At 28.1% G+C, this 17,622-nt stretch overlaps 1 protein-coding gene across 1 annotated transcript in view; it reads right to left on the reverse strand.

Annotated features, from left to right (window-relative positions):
• HERC2 (E3 ubiquitin-protein ligase HERC2) overlaps window positions 1-17,622 on the reverse strand; it is a 144,796-nt gene that overhangs the window by 21,699 nt on the left and 105,475 nt on the right. The window contains exons 61-73 of the mRNA XM_087158997.1: window positions 16,974-17,153; window positions 16,616-16,769; window positions 15,664-15,771; window positions 15,266-15,553; window positions 13,282-13,403; window positions 11,959-12,084; window positions 11,117-11,388; window positions 9,936-10,134; window positions 7,583-7,797; window positions 6,135-6,312; window positions 4,640-4,893; window positions 2,407-2,546; window positions 1,864-1,959 (exon numbers count right to left, since the gene is read on the reverse strand). Coding sequence (XP_087015123.1) covers window positions 1,864-1,959; window positions 2,407-2,546; window positions 4,640-4,893; window positions 6,135-6,312; window positions 7,583-7,797; window positions 9,936-10,134; window positions 11,117-11,388; window positions 11,959-12,084; window positions 13,282-13,403; window positions 15,266-15,553; window positions 15,664-15,771; window positions 16,616-16,769; window positions 16,974-17,153 — 2,332 coding nt within the window. The remainder of the gene's footprint in view (window positions 1-1,863; window positions 1,960-2,406; window positions 2,547-4,639; window positions 4,894-6,134; window positions 6,313-7,582; window positions 7,798-9,935; window positions 10,135-11,116; window positions 11,389-11,958; window positions 12,085-13,281; window positions 13,404-15,265; window positions 15,554-15,663; window positions 15,772-16,615; window positions 16,770-16,973; window positions 17,154-17,622) is intronic.

A 17,622-nucleotide genomic window follows, 5' to 3' on the forward strand; every position in this document is an offset into this window, starting at 1 on the left:
GGAAATAAACTGGTGTTAGCTAAACATATAATCAATACAGGGTTGCCACTCAAATCTGGAAAAAAAATTGCCTGTGTTTTCCCTGTACATGTCATACACAATATATTAAGAGGAACATAGCAATTACTGAGCTACATTGGGCTAACTATATTTATTAGTTTTAATTGCTGGAAAAACAGCTGAACATACTTTAATAAAGCTATAGTAAATGAAATAGTTTAGTAAAGCTGAAATATCATGATTAAATATAGCATAGATTACACTTTGAGTGGTCCCCATTTTTTAAAAGGCAAAAATAAGAAACAAAATTCTCTGTATTTTCCCGGTTTGTAAAGAAAAAAATCAAAATTTCCTGCATTTTCCCTGTTATTTTAGGTGATTTTTAACTTCCCTGTATTTGCCATGTTTTCCCTGTGGAGTGGCAACCCTGCAATATTTAATATGAATTTCTCGAACAAAAAAAACAAAACAAAAAAACTCAGAATTAAACTCTAATGAAAATCAATTTTTTATTAGTATTGAAAAATTTGTGATATTGAAGTTTGCCTAAATAAGAGTATAGACTAGAAATTTAAACATATTTTTAAGGGACAACACTGTGTGCTCTCTGTCCTGTTGTTTTAATTAGCTAGTAAATCATGATAAATTGCACAAAAAAATTAAAGAGCATTATTTTAATTTTAAAATAATATGCATTTCAATTAAAGGTAGTGTGCAAAAAAAAAAAACAAATGACCCTGAATAACTTTGATCTAATGAGCGGATCGTCACGTTCAAGGACTCAATCTTAATGGTTTGAGGGGGTGACCTCAAATATGTTAATTAAGTAGCGCAGGCGATAATTCAAGTAATGAAATCAAACACAAAAACATACTTTCTCTGAAGAAACATAACTTTTTAATGAATTTGGATTTCTGACCTCTTGGAAGTATGGTCCTTATAGTTTCATCAGGAGTGCGATCCAAAGTTTGGACCCCTTAATGCTAATTTTACTTATTGCATATTTCGCCATAGCTTGAGAACTTTTTAAGTGGATCGAAAAAGTTTTGCATACAATTATAAAATTCGTTTATCCAAAGGTAATTCCACGTAAAAAATATCTTATAAAAAATATTTACTATTATTTTATTTAATAATTAACTATTTCTTCCATCATTTCAAAGACTGTAATTTTATGTGGCAAAATACAAACTTTTTGCGAAATTGATCGAATAGTTCCTGATAAATCGAATTTTAAATCTAAGCCTTTTTTTAAAGTTCGATTTCTCATGAGCTATTCATTCAGTTTCATTCAAATTTTGTATTTTACCACATAAAATTACATTCTTTAGTATGATGTAAAAAATTTTACACCTTACAATTCAAAAAGTTTTCGACTATTATTAAATAAAATAATAAATAACTATTATAAGTTATTTTTTGCACCGATATTCTTTGGATAAACAGATTTTTCAATTGTGTGCAAACATTTTTCATTTCTCTTAAAAAGTTCTCAAGCTATGGCAAAAAATAAGATTAACATTTAGGGGTTCAAACTTTGGATCACTCTCCTGATCAAAATATGAGAACCATATTTCTCAGATTGTACCCCTATATTTTGGGGATCCAAAATCTGAATCCTTCATAAAAAAGGAATGTTAATTCTCAGAATGTATGTTTTTGTGTCTGATTCGTAACTTAAAGTATTGTCTGCACTAATTAATTAGCATTTTTGAGGTCACTCCCTCAAACCATTGAAATTGAGTTCTCAAACCTGAAAATTCAATCCTTAAATCAAAAGTTATTCAAGGTGGCCCGATTATTTTTTTACGCACTGTACATTGAATAAGTATAAGAAACTTAAGAGGAAAATTGCACTCAGACCTGATAAAGCTTGCACCAATCGTGGTCTTTGAATGGCATTGGTAGAACCATCACCAAGCTGGCCTTCATCATTATCACCCCAAGTATAAACTTCTCCTAAATTAAAAATAAAGTTAGCAAGATAAATGAATATAAAATTATCATTTTCCAGCTATTTATTTACAAGAAGCTTCTTTTTAAGCAGAAAAACACTATATTTAAGACCTATACATATTTTACAAACTATACCGTCTCTTGTTAGTGAAGCCCCCCTTTTTCTTGTATTTTAATTTTTTATCTTCATGTCATATTTTTTAAAAATTAATTACTTCTAAATCTTTTAAAAACTTAAAACAGTACAAAATGAAATTTTTTTTTGATAAACTAGTGGTATACAGTTAAAAATTAAAAACTAGATAAAAAATTTATAATAAAAGAATCAAAATTAATATTTTACCTTTAAAATAGTATAAAATTAAAAAATAAAGTATAATAATCTAGTGGTATACAAATACAGCTTAAAAATTATGAGAACTCAGAAAATAATCTAAAATAATATTTCACCTGAATCAGTGGCAACAACGCAATGCAAAGATCCCACAGCTATAGCAATCACTTTTTTATTATGAAGGGATGATACTTTTCGAGGTCTGCGTACATGGTCATCGGTTCCATGCCCTAAACGATGATAATCTCCTTTGCCCCTATTAAAAAAATGCATAATATAATAGAGCAAAAACTTTTTTTTTCATATAAAAGAAAAACACAATCATTTTGTGAAAGGATTGCTGATATTTTAAAATAAAATGTGCTATAATATTCCCTACCAATCATCATTCATATTAGAAAAAAACATTCTGTTTTGTATAAATTGCAATCTATGATAAGTATAATATATGATAAGTATAATATATGATAAGTACAATATATGATAAGTACAATATATGATAAGTATAATATATGATAAGTATTTACAATACATGATAAATGAATCTTTTAACACCCAAATAATTATTCTAAGAAAACTAAATACATTTAAAAGAAAATATAAACATCAAATTACTTCAGGAACAATTAAATTTCAGAAAAAATTTAGAATAGACAATGGTTTTTAAATTACTTAGTAATTATTAAAATCAATAAAATTGCAACAGTCAGCTGTTTAAATCTATTTGCAAAACACGTGTAAATGTCTCACTTGATAAATAAATTAACTTAATTAATTAATTAACTTGATAAATTACTTAAATTAAGTTACTTAATAAATTACTTAATAAATTAACTTAATTCATAATTAATTAATAAATACTTCTGAGATATATTATATACTATTAAAAGGTGAAATTTTTTGCTATTTAGTAGAACTTATTTTCATAACAAAATTTGTTTTGAATAAATACGATTATATATTAACTACTCTGAAATTAAAATGAAAAATAGAAAAAAATTGTTAATCTATATGGCAAGTAAAGCTTTCATGCATATGCTGTTTTTACTTGGGAATTAATGCACTAATGTATTGATATCTCTAACTATAAAAGAATGCGTTAAAGTGAACTCTAACTATAGTGTGTTAGAGTAATGAAAGTTGTCATTTAAGAGAGACATAGTCATCAAAACTGCTTATTTGCAAAATAGTGCCTGCAAAACACATTATTAGGTACAGTTTCTATTAAATTATGCAAATACAGTGGAACCTCGATTTTTCGTCGCACTAGCGTTAAAAAACGTACGAAGCGGGATAACGTAAAATCAGGGTAAAAAAGAACCAAGAATATGTTTCAAAAATTGATACTTACAAGATGAATTACAAGAAAAAATGCGTAATCTTCACATTTTTTTTAGATACAATTTCAACAAGTTTACATCTGCTATTGCTTTAGAGTTTTTATGCTTTCTAACTCTTGATCAGTTATGGGTGGGTTCTTGCTCATCAGTATTGGAGGGAGCAGACATTAAATCAGATACTGAAGGAATCGAAAAATGATGGAATTTGTTTTGCAGTTGATATACACGTCATGTTCTTCGGAAGACCAGATTTTATTTTGAAGGGCCAATATTTCTGTGGGAAACCAAAAGCCTGTGAAGCTTCGTTAAATTTAATGTAATACATTTAAGTTGACACTGTCTAATGCTGTTGAAATAAAATTCAGAGTTTTCAGGACCTTCATTTTTGCATTAAAAGCATCTTGCAATCACTGGTATCAAGAAAAAGATTACCCAACTAGTTGTTTAATGCTACATTCTTTAAATGGCCGAATAATTCCAAGATTTTCAAAGGTTGAAGTCTGCTATAAAAATCCCCCCACCTCCACAAATTTTACAATTTAAGCCCTCCTACTTCATTAAACCAACCACCCTATGCTTTTCCCATCCCAAGATTCTTATTTTGACTCAAGGGTGAAACCCCCTCTTACAGACAAAAGGGACAATAAGGTATAATAGAAAGAATCTCAGAAAAGCTACAAACAGTCTCGTTTTTTTTTTTTTTTTTTTTTACAAAAAAGAAGAAAGAAAAAGAAAACATAGAAAAAGTTCATGCTTTGTAGAGAAAAAATTATTTTGATCAATAAGAAAATTGTATAAAACAGGATATTCTTAAAAATGGCAACATAAAATCCAGGATAATTTAACATTATCTGTATAGACAATTTTAACAGACCAGCAAAAAACCATGTACGAAGTGGGATAACGTTCCAAGCGGACAATCTAAAACCGGGATTCCATTGTATTGCTAAAATAAAGAAAGAGCTGTATTACCAATATTAATAAAAACATAAGGCTTTAATAAATTTACCATGTATAAACACTTCCTGATTTTGTTAGGGCAACAGAAAATTGGGATCCACATTCAACTTTAATGACTCCCATGCCTGTTAGAGTATCGATTTTGACAGGAATTTTACAGCCATCACTGCCACCTCTTCCGAGTTTACCGTAATCACCATCTCCCCAAGACCAGACACAGTCATTGTCTGTTATACACAATGTTTGAGCGTCGCCAGAACCGCAAGCCACATCGACAACATCATAATTTGCAAGAAGCTCAACCTGGAAACATTTATTTTTTACTTATAAAATACATCTTACTAAGAAACATACTAAAACGATAATGGTGTGTACACTATTTTTTTCATTGAAAATTATTGCTAATACTCATTGTTTCATTGAAATTATTGCTATTGAAAATTAATTAAATTAAATATAACTGTTTAAACTCAGAATTAAAAAAAATCCATTGAATCAAAAGAGTACTTCACAAAATTTTCAGAACAACATTGTGAATAATATATAATATTCAACTTAAATTATATCCAATCTAGTAAAAGCACTGGTTTTTGCAGAAATGTTAAAGTCCCATTCACAAATTTTATGAAAGCAAAGTTAAGCTAAAGAGAAGAAATGCTTCAGGTAATTAGGATTACCTTGTAAAGCAGTACATTGGTAACTTCATTCAGAATAAAATACAAACCTGAATACCAAGTACCCAAAATTTTAATTATTTTTTAAAATTTTTGATAGCCATTCTAATAACTATGCGCAACTATATTTTGCAAAAGAAAAACAACTATTATCTCTTATTTGCTAATGTGGTGATACTTCTTAAAAGTTTCATTGCTGAAGAGTTTAGTCAGTTATTTGGTGAGTGCAATTGATAAACATTTTTATTGAATAAAGCTAAAACAATATGAAAATAAATTATAATAATGTCTCATAAAGAGATATGCAATTGTTTTAGTACTGTGGTGGAATCAACTGAACTGAGTTCAATTTATTACAAATGAAGTAAATTTAATAGAATATGTATATTGAATTCCTGCAAAAATGCTTCTCTTTGCCATTTTTCTCTTTCTTTATTTCTCAAGAGAATTTATTTAGTTTTAATTAAATGTTAAGTTTTAAATCTGAAATGGAATCTAAATGTGAGAACAAAAGGATTGAATTTCGTGTCTTCTCTCATGCTCGAAATTCAAATTGGCTTTAATTGGTGCAACCCATAGCTTTGGATTATTTTTCCAAAGAGATGGAGGTTCCACTCAAGATATTTGTAACACTGGTGTTGTTTCTGAACTATTATCTTTCTGCAATGGCATGCTTCCTTAAAGTACAATGATTAATTTTTAAGAGTTTAATACAGATCCTTCCAAATAGAAAAAATATTGATTGAATAGTAATTGTTCTTTTCAAGACTGGCCACAAGACATTAAAGAAATCACACTTAATCCTGATTAAAGCATAAGTAAAGTAATCAACCAGAACTTAGTACAAAAAATAAAAGAAGTCATATTTACTCTTTTCGGCTTCAGTTCATCTCCACTATCTCCATGGCCCAATCTCCCATAACGACCTTTACCCCAAGTGAAAAGATCACCATTTGCTGTAATGCAAGCACTGTGAGCACCACCACATGCTATTTCAATCACTTTTTCACCACTGAGGCTCTCGATTTTTTTGGGTCTATCACAAGAACTGTAAAGATTAAAGATATGCTTCTTGAAATTCTATGAAAACACCAAGTAGTGAAGAAGTAACAGTTTTTTATTTCATTAACATGAATGCATAAAGAAAAACAAAGTAAAAAGGATACAGAACATGCATGTTAACCTTTTTCTTATAACCAACACAACAAATGTACCAGAATGACATGCTTTAGCAAGCAAACCCTGTGTGAAAAGGGTTAAAATGCCAATTTTTCAAAAAAACGATGTTTTTGAGAAATAAATAGAATTTATAGTAGTAAAGTAGTATACTTTTCAAAAAAATTGCTTTAATGAAGGGAGAAAGGGTATGAAAGTTAGGAATGTAATGAAAATTAACCACCACTAATTTTTACTTTTCCATACTAGTTTCATAGAAATAAATTTAGTTATAAATCATTTTCTATTAAACTTGAATGAATCTTAATATGTGAATTTTTCTTTAAAAAATGTCATGTAGATATATAGAAACTGTATATTGTGTAACAAAATTTTACAACAGCTTCCATGATTAAATGATTAAAACTGATGCCTCACGATGACTGTTTTATAGTAAAAAAAAAGATTTTTAAGCCATTTTTCTCCTAGACTAATAATTTTTTAAATAAAACATATGAATACTGATTTTATTATATAGATAAAATATGCCTAGCCCCCATTTTTACAGAGATGCCAACTGCTCCAGATACGCCAAAATAATTTTTAAAAAAACGGTAAATAACTGCAAAGTAAATTTTGCAATTATTAGAGTATTTTTGCTTGCTTTTTAAAAGGTATAGCATGACATAAGTACTATAAAGTGGTGGATTATATAAGCTTACGAATTATTTAGAAATAGTTGAGGATAAAAATCTACTAAGTTGAATTTATTAAACCAAGAATCCCAATTGATAAACTACCACTTTAAAATATATATTTGCTGTCCGGAACAAGTTGGCATATCTGTTTTTACATTTTATTGATATGGTAACTGAAAGTGTTAGCATGCATATTCTAATTATGCACATTATAATTCTTAATGCAGTTTATTATGAATAGATCACTGAAGATAAGAGGTTTTAATAGGAGGTAACTATATGAAGACAATGTATAATATAATATTTTGAAAAATACATAAACCATTAAAAATAAAATTAAACATAGACAGACAAACATAAAATTTATAAATAAAGAAACATTTTCCAAACTAATCATATTTGATACCAAGTTTTTTGCGTAGTAAAGCAGAAAATATTCCGGACACAAATAAATACAAAATATACCTTCTATTTCCATGTCCAAGCTTTCCATCATCACCTTCACCCCAGGAGTACACATCACCTAAACCTGTAAGTGCCAGGCAGTGTTTTCCACCTGAATTAACAGCAACTTTCTTTATGGCGATGCCCTGAATACTTTCCAATAAAGTGGGAGATGACACAGAATCTGATCCTCCAATACCCAATCGCCCCCCAGCTCCATAGCCAGTAGCATAAACCTTCAATAAAAGAAATTCAGTAAGTGATGATTTTCTTATAAAAAGAATGACAATAAAAACAGTAAGCGAACAAACAATTAAACAATGCAAGTTTTTCTTTCCATCAAATGCATATTTAACAAACATCTACACAAAATGGATACACTCAAGTCTTACAAAAAATTAAAATGTTTATCTATTTGTGTTCAAAGTACTGACTAAGTGGTTTACAACTAATCTATTAATTCAAGTCAAGAAAAAAATCAGTTCATTAATAAAATAATAATAATTTTGAAACAAAGTTTGCGTAACTATTAATAGTCGGAATAAAAGAATTTTGTCCCCATCTCTTTCTCTAAAACTTTTTTTTAAACTTAATGATTTAATGGCTAAGTGGTTTACATCTAATCTATTAATGCAATTCAAGAAAAATAATCAGTTCATTAATAAAATAATAATTTTTAATTTTTTTGGTTTACATCTAATCTATTAATGCAATTCAAGAAAAAAAAATCAGTTCATTAATAAAATAATAATTTTGAAACAAAGTTTGCGTAACTATTAATAGTCAGAATAAAAGAATTTTGTCCCCATCTCTTTCTCTAAAACTTTTTTTTAAACTTAATGATTTAATGGCTAAGTGGTTTACATCTAATCTATTAATGCAATTCAAGAAAAAAAATCAGTTCATTAATAAAATAATAATTTTTAATTTTTTTGGTTTACATCTAATCTATTAATGCAATTCAAGAAAAAAAAATCAGTTCATTAATAAAATAATAATTTTTAAACAAAGTTTGAGTAACTATTAATAGTCAGAATAAAAGAATTTTGTCCCCATCTCTTTCTCTAAAACTTTTTTTTAAACTTAATGATTTAATGGCTAAGTGGTTTACATCTAATCTATTAATGCAATTCAAGAAAAAAAATCAGTTCATTAATAAAATAATAATTTTTAATTTTTTTGGTTTACATCTAATCTATTAATGCAATTCAAGAAAAAAAATCAGTTCATTAATAAAATAATAATTTTTAAACAAAGTTTGAGTAACTATTAATAGTCAGAATAAAAGAATTTTGCCCCATCTCTTTCTCTGAAACTTTTTTTTAAACTTAATGATTTAATAACATTTTAAAAAAATGCAATTGGAAAACTATGTTTGTAATAATGAACTGAATCATCTGGAGTGGTTTATTTAAAACATCATTATCTACGGTTTGTTTTTAAACTTCATTTCAGTAAAATAGAAAAATCTCATGTTAGATGCTAACACTCAAACTTTCAAACTTTTACTACACATTAACATAAGTCTTTTACTTATAACAGGGGTTTCCAACTTCCATGAGGCCAGGGCCACAATGAAAAACAACAGGCAAATTGCGGGCCGCAGCGCTGTCAAAATTTTACAGAAGACTCTTTTATGTTTGAAGGAACATTAAATATTACTATCAGATTTTCTCAAGTTGTTCATAACAAAAGTATTGAATTACAAATATTAATAAATATTTTCTTCAATAGATATTTTCCAGGATGCAAAACCTGAGAAATAAATTTTTTTGTACCGTTGGTTATGTTAAATTTCACAGAAATGGAGAAATTAGACTTTTTTAACGAAAGAAAAGTATTTTAAACCATATAAATTTTTTACGAAAATTGTTAGCAAAAAAATGACAATATATTTTAGTTCGCGGGCCACAAAAAAAGGCTTCATGGGCCGGATGCGGCCCGTGGCCTGCCAGTTGGTAACCACTGATTTATAATAAACATCTAATAAATAAAAGAGAATATAAGTGATTATAATCATTAAAATAGTAAAGAATTCATTATTTTCGAATTATTTGGTTTAATCATACAAACGTACTCCATACAGTTTAAAAAGAAAAATTAAATATTTAATAAAAAATAATATATATATATAAGACATTTATTTCAAGTGAAACATTCTAATAAATAAAAAATTAACTAACAAAATATAATCCCATAAACAATCTGAAAAAGTATTTGCTAACAGAATACCTAAATAAAGTACCACAATAGTATACTTTTATTTTGTTTTTGTTTTATTATACTTTCCTTTAAATCATAAATTTTTTTTTAAAAAATTAAATTAAAAAATAAAAACTTTTGTCTTTAAAACTAAATCATAAAAGAACCTTACTTTCATATCTGTTGTAACAATAAACAAAGTTTGTTCACCACCAACTATATGGAGAGGTCTTAAGTTAGTGATAGATTCACAAGGAGTAGGCAGTTTGACTTTAGCACCTTCTACCCCACCGAGCTGACCACGGTGGTTATGACCCCAACCATAAATGGTGCCACTTCCACCCCAAGACACTGCCCAATCTTCAGGTCTCCTGAAATAGTGAATAACACTTTAAAATTTCAAAATATTTAAATAAAACTCTTCATAACATAAAACATAATATTTAGGAAGCTTTATGGTTTATAACTTGAAATTAATTTTTTTTGTGATTTAAATAAGCTCATTTTAGAAAATAAATTATTATTTTCTACTTTTTGACTCAAAATAAAAGATACTTGGAAAAGAAATCACCTCACTTCAAACTTTCGAATAAATAAATAAAAAAATTAAAATTAAATAAATAAAATAACTAAAAATAAAAAAACAAATAATAAATAACTAAATAAAATAAATTGTAGTAAAATTATACAAACCACAAAAATAGCATCAAAAAAGTTATTTAACCCACTGGCGGTTATGCACATAAAAAAATCGCATTTTAACCTGCAGTGTTCTCTGCATAGCAAAACCGGTTTTTCCATGTTAATGGATAGGAGAATTGTGTATAGGGGAGAAACATTCTCTCAATTTTGCCCATTTCCTTAACCGCCAGTGGGTTAAAAATCATTAAGTAATTTAGGAATTCATTTTGAAGATACATTTGAAGAAAAAAAAAGAGAATATTACGTTATATTAATTCTAAGTTTAATGTGAGTTTTATTTTCAAAAGCTGGTATTTTCATTACCCATATTTTAGTACCAAATTTAAATAGAAGTAAAACAAACTTAAAATCTTTGTAAAAAAATATTTTTTTCACAACAGTATACATCTTATTAAAATTTACCAGAATAACAGAATTTTACAAAGCAGCACAGTATTAGATTTAAATTCCACAGGATTTTTATTTAAACAAATTCCACTCACTGTAGTTTCTTTGTAATAAACTTAACTTACAATTTGCAATACAATTGAAAAACAATTTGGTCGTATTACCAAAAATATAATACTCTGATTTTTTTTTAAATTATCAAAACATACAATTTATATCTAGCCATTAGATTAGCTAACAAAATGCAAAGAAAATAAAAAATACCTGTTCACCCAAAGAACTAACTGTTCATCATGCTGCTGTTTAAATTGAGCATGATCTTCATGCTCATAAGAAACACTTTCTTCCTCATCAGCCATTTCCCAAATTTTCTTCCGAACCTCTTCGCAAAATGGTTGAGGCAGAGCGGCACGTTCAGTTAATGAGGCGCAGACACGAGAGGCGATGCAGTACCTTCTGAACCACAACCATTTATGACTGTCATTGCATAAAGGGAAACTATCTAGCTTCAAATCACAGGCCAAAGCAACCAAAACCTAAAATTAACACAATATGTTCAAATTTAAGAAACATACAAAATATAAGCTTGCAATTTCGATTCAAATTATTACCAATTTATTAAATAATAATTATCCCCCGGGACAGCCTGGTTGGTAAGGCGCTGGACTCACATTCGTGAGAATGGGAGTTCGTATCCAGCCAGTCAAAGACTACCTGTTTAGTAAATGGTGACTGGTACACGCTAAATCTGTCAATACATAAAGTCCTCCATGTTCCTTTAACAAATTATACCTCTCTTGGAGATTGATTGTTCTGTGGTTCATGTCGAAATTAAAATCTGTGGGTGAATGAATGGGTCTGCCCAATAAAGGGGTGTGATGTATGGGTGCGGCAGAATTCAAATTCTTGGCCATAGATGGCACTGTTGAGAAAACAAGAACAATTGCACCCCTAGTGCCTTAATGGCCAACAACAATAATTATGACGAAAAATATTATTTACCTTGAAATAATTAACATGCATTAGATATTTTCCAGCTCTTAATTTGGTATCTTCCTTTACTAAGTCATATTATACACTATAATTAAAGTATTACTATTATTTACCTTAAAATAATCACTATGCATTAGATGTTTTCCAGCTCTTAATTCAGCCTCTTCATATTCATACTGACGAAGTAATATCATTGGTAAATCCTTCACCAATTCCATTAGAGAAGGTCCAAAGGGCAACTGCAAAAAATATGATTTGTTCTCAAATTTAAAGGTCAATCATTTATTACAAAATAAAGCCTTGGAATCTATTCATTAATGAAGAACAAGTGGATGAAGGGTCTATGTGACATTTCAATGAATGCAAATTTGTATAAATTCCCTATAAAAAAATGAAGTTTATGAAGCCAAGTGCACTTGAATCCTTCTTCTACTTTAAAAACATTCTTAAACTGCCACTCAGTACCCTCACCCACTGAAAATTTCAATTTAAGAAACACAGCAAAATAAATTAATATTGCATAGTTAAGTAAAACTAAATTAATAGTTTTACCTGTGAAATCTCACTTATTTTATAAATGTCACTTAAATCCTTTTCACACTCAGCTCTTCAAATTAAGGCTCCTATACTATCAGAGCTGACCTATCAAGCAATATTGGAGCAAACAAGTTCGCAAGTTAACGTTATGTTAGTATTGTGCTTATGTTAGCTTTTTGCTCCAAAAATAGATGATAAGTCGGCCTGTCTAATTCAGGGGCTCTACTTCAAATATATTGCAATCTTTACATCATAGTTTGTCATGATGGCTCAGTAGTTAAGGCACTGAACTGTCATTGTGAATTACAGGGTTTCGATCCCCAGTGGTGGCTTAAAGTACACCTAGCTTCAGATTGATGCAATGCAATGACACTATGTGGCTTGCATGCAATGACACTATCATGCCAAGTTGTGGGGCCTGGTTCACGGTTATGGTTTCTTTTTTACAAAGGATTACATTTTCTAACATTAACTTAATATGATTTTTAATTATATAAACACAATAGCATAATTAAAATGCTTTTTTTTAGAATTTCAGAGTCATGTTTAGAAGCTATATGTTACAAAAATTACATTGCTGGTATTAGTTCCCTTCAAATTTAGATAGAACATATACATTAAAGTGATAATAAAAGTTGGTAAACTCTTATATGACACATATTATCAAAAAGACTTAAAAAAAAAAAAATTACGCAATTTTTGGTTATAATTAACTCCTTCCTTTTTCCAACTTACGTCTTATTTATTGTTGTATAAATAAAGAATTTTGCTTTACTATTGATCTAATCGCAAAGTGTTTTAAATGTGACAAATATTGAAACTCAAAAGGAAAAAGTACTTTTATTTTATGAAATGAAAATACATACATTGAAGAAAAAAAAAAGCAATACTTTACATACCTGTACTTCAAAAGATGAGTTTGCGTAAGTTTCAACAATAAACATGTCTGAGTTTTCTACATTACTCACTGAACAAATTAATTGGCGAAGTTTATGCAGAGCCCACATTCTTTGACAAGGATCTAAAATATAAATTATGATGAAATATTTAAAAAATAATTCAAGAAAATAGAATAATAATATATATAGTTGAAATAAAAGTAAAAAATAAACACCATTACTTCTAGAGACATTTATTCTTAAGCACAAAGATCTAAATAAATGAATAAGTGACCGTAGTTCATTGAAAAATATTTTAGAGTAAATGACAGTTATATTTGAAATTTTCTGTAATCACTTTCAAGTCTATATAATTTAAAATATCATATAATTATAAATTTCAATGAAGAAAAGATTTAAATTTATAATATATCATGCTATTTTTTATGTTTTTTTCTATCAGCATAAGAAAAGTAGCAAATAATTATTGAATATTATTAATTATTAATAACTACTTGACACTTACTAATTGTCATCGTACTACATAATTCTCTTTTTTAAAATTACAGTTAAGTATTATTACCTACAGAGTTTCTAGAGAATTTTTTTTAATTTGTATGATGTAAATTTTTTTAATCGTACTTAACATTCTGATAGAATAAAAGTATGATTCTACCAATAATTTAATCAAAATTTTTTTCTAACTTTAGAGAATAATAAATTTTGTTAAGAATAAAACATTGTATACAAAATAATAAATTGTCATATTTGTAGTTCATTTCAAAATAATCTAAATGCATAAGAATGATAAAGAAATTTTATAGTTGTTTGCAACTCTATAGAGCAAAGAATAATTATAAAAATTTCGAACAAAAATGTCCTATTTTATTACTGTTTGTAATATTTATTGAAACTAAAAATAAAACAGACAATTATTTGAAAACTATTCATTACAACCAAAATTAATGCAAGGAGCACTTCTATTTTCACACAACTTTAAGTTCAATAAAGAAATTATGTTTTTGATCTACAACAAATAGAATACACAAAGCAATAAAATATGCACAAATGAAATTTATGCAGATATTTGAATGCTATAAACAAGTATGATCATTATCATTAATGTAAAGAAATAGAAATTTTTGTGTGTCCTAAGATTTCTGTTTGACGCCCGGTGGTTGAGTGGTAGCGCTTTGCGCTCCCGTGCCACAGGTCCTGGGTTCGGTCCTCGGGCCGGGCAAGGTTGACTCAGCCTTTCATCCCTTCGGTGGGTCGTTAAATGAGTACCAAGCATGCTTGGGAACTAAACACAGGGGGTTTCACGTTCGGCTGACCACCTAACCGGTTTAGTTTAGCTTAAGGTTGTTCTTTAAAGGCTTTGTTGTGGTATAATACTAACTACACTTTTTAGTAAAAAATAAGCCATTTTTATAACTGTTGCTAGTATGAAAGAGTTACCTGACAGTCAAATTAAATTTCATCTATCTTTAGCCAATATTTTATATTATAATTCAGAAAATGGAAAGGAATGTCAATATGAAAAGCCACAGTTTCGAGAAAATAAAAAAATCATTTGTGATATAATTTTTTTAATACTTGAAAAAATACCTAAACCCATTATTTAGCAAAAAAAAAGCAAAAATTAAGATTCATTGAATGATTTTTTTTTTGTTGAAATATCACACCAAGTCAGCAATTTTTCTGAAATTTTAATAATCTTTTAAATATATAAGCGTTTTGTCCACTTATTTTTCTTTAAATCAATTTCAATATTTTTTTTAGCAATTAGAATAAATAATTTAAAATTAAAGAGTTGGTTTAAGTTCAAGGCACTAAAAAATGCCTTCTTAATTTTTCTTAACAAATAAGCTTTTAAAAATGCTCTTAATCAATTTAACAAGTACTTAATACAGTGCCTTCTACTTCGTTGATGACAAACATTTGACTCTGTAATTATTATAAACACTAGTCTAAATGAAAGAAATTTCAAAGGTAAAAACATTACTCAGTGAGCCCAGTTGTGCACAAGAAGCCAGAGAAGATGCAAGCCGAGATAACACTTTCCCATCAGAAGATAAAAAGATTTGTTTCTCCAGAAGAGATTGTACTAATTCAATGGATGGGCTCGACATGATAGATCTATCGGATATGTCTTCGTTTAAACACTGAGGAAGAACTGGATATACAGTAAACCGGAATCCCCAACCATTTACAGATCCGTCAGTATCAAATTTCCAGCGTAACTCATTTCCAGGAATGTGTAAATTACTACACCAATCAGCCCAATCTCTACCTAAACAATGAAAAATAACATTAATCGCTTATAATTCATGTAAATAAAATTAATTAGCGTAAAGTGAAACACGTCCAAACCAATCAGGGAAACACTTATTCAAATCTAACCTGATCTAATAGCAATAAGTTTAGACTTTTCATCAAATATTTTCAAGGCATCATGTCGACGCTCGGTAGAACATTGTCGATCAAATTCTACTCTCAAATACACAGCATCTAGAATAAAAGATTCAAATAAATATTAATTTTGCTTATCATTCAATTGTGTACAATAAACTTTTAAATAAAAAGCAAACAATATGAAAGTTAATAAAAAATTACAAGACCAAAATTTGATTAAATTTAACTTGTGGTTATTAGTTGATACCTCGTTAAAATTTTAAAAATGACTTAACATGAGAAAGTAGTTTAAATATCATCTAATATTAGTGAAATATTCAACAAAGATAATTGATTTGCTTTGAACTCAGGGTTTCGCAAAATAATCAATATACATGAAATGTCTAAGGAATAAATAGACATTTTTATCAGCAAATTTTCCTTTTATACAGCCCAAAGTTCCATATCCTGAAGTACGTTTTCAGGAAAGGGCGATATTTTGGACATTCTAATTTAATCTCCTTTCCATGTTCAAAATAATAATTATAAATAAATAGAAATATAATACAACTAAATAATAAAATGAAATAAATAAAATAGAAATACAAAATAAATAAATTAGAAATACAAAATAAATAAATAGAAATACAAAATTAATAAATAGAAATATACAATGAAATAAATAAAATTATAAAAGAAAGAAACAAAGTAATAAATAAATAAAAAATAATAAATAAGTAAAAATTGTAAATTTTCTTTAAACCATGAATATTAATGACACTGAATATCAATAATAATAAAAAATCACAGCAGATAGACAATATTTCCGGATGAAAGAGTTTTTTTTTAATTGTAAAATGTAGATGTGGTAGTTAACTAACTCGAGCATTTTTATTTTGGCAATCGTTAATACTGATTGCTTTCATTGATGTAAAAACAATTCACAAAAAGAAAGTCTTACCAGGAATCTTAACAGTGCCATGTAACATAGCATTGTCAGGGTATGGATGTGGAGATTCTTGAACAACAGGATTGGGCATCTTGCGTCTCGTTGAAAGATCTTCGGTAACATCTTCAAGTTCGGTAACACAAGCTTCTAAAATCATTTCTCGAATCTAAAGATTAAAAGTTTGTTTGCTAAAATGCACACACAAATTATTAGAATTTTTCAATAAATACACTTTATAGCAAAAATAAATTAACGGATTACAAAACTACATATAAAAAACCGTTTAGATGATACAGCATGTATAAAACATCGGAAATGGTACATCCAGAGATTATACTGTTACTAATAGAAAATTATATGAAATACTTACAGGACTACAGGTTTTGCTCAGATTCCCCAGCACAGTTGAAAGAACATCCTTTGCATTTTCATTCATCCTTCCAGCTACGGCTAACTTCAACAAATCTATCAAGACACGAACCTCATCTAGCGAAAGAATGTTTGCAAAATCTTCTGTATCTATTTCAGGGGCAACCATTAAAGGACAGACCTGTTTAAACGGAATAAAAGTAAAGATCAAATTGTAAGACATAAAACAGGAAGCTTAAAAGAGTGGAAGACATGGTACAAGCGAAAATAAAATTTAAGATAAAAAATATCTTTAAGAAAGACAAGGAATATACGAGAATTTAATTATGAGCCTTGTAATATATAAGAATATTAGTCAATACTACTAATCTTTGTTTATTTTATTAGGAGACTCTGCTCCTTACTGGCATCAGTTACAAATATATATTGATTGCTTTGCAATAATTTTTGCATCTTGACAAAAAGCAGATTGTTATATCAAATTTAAAAGACCTTTCTTTATTGTACTAACACAAATTTAGTTTCAGATTGTACTGGAATAAAAAGATCTTACAAACCTAATCATATTACTTGGCTGCTTTAGCAATTTCATCTGCAAAACTTATTTTTTTTTCAAATTTTTATTTAAATTTTGCTTATTTTTAAAACTG

Source organism: Parasteatoda tepidariorum, chromosome 3, assembly GCF_982258835.1.
Source record: "Parasteatoda tepidariorum strain Cologne lab strain chromosome 3, Ptep-v5.0, whole genome shotgun sequence".
Lineage (NCBI taxonomy): Eukaryota > Metazoa > Arthropoda > Arachnida > Araneae > Theridiidae > Parasteatoda > Parasteatoda tepidariorum.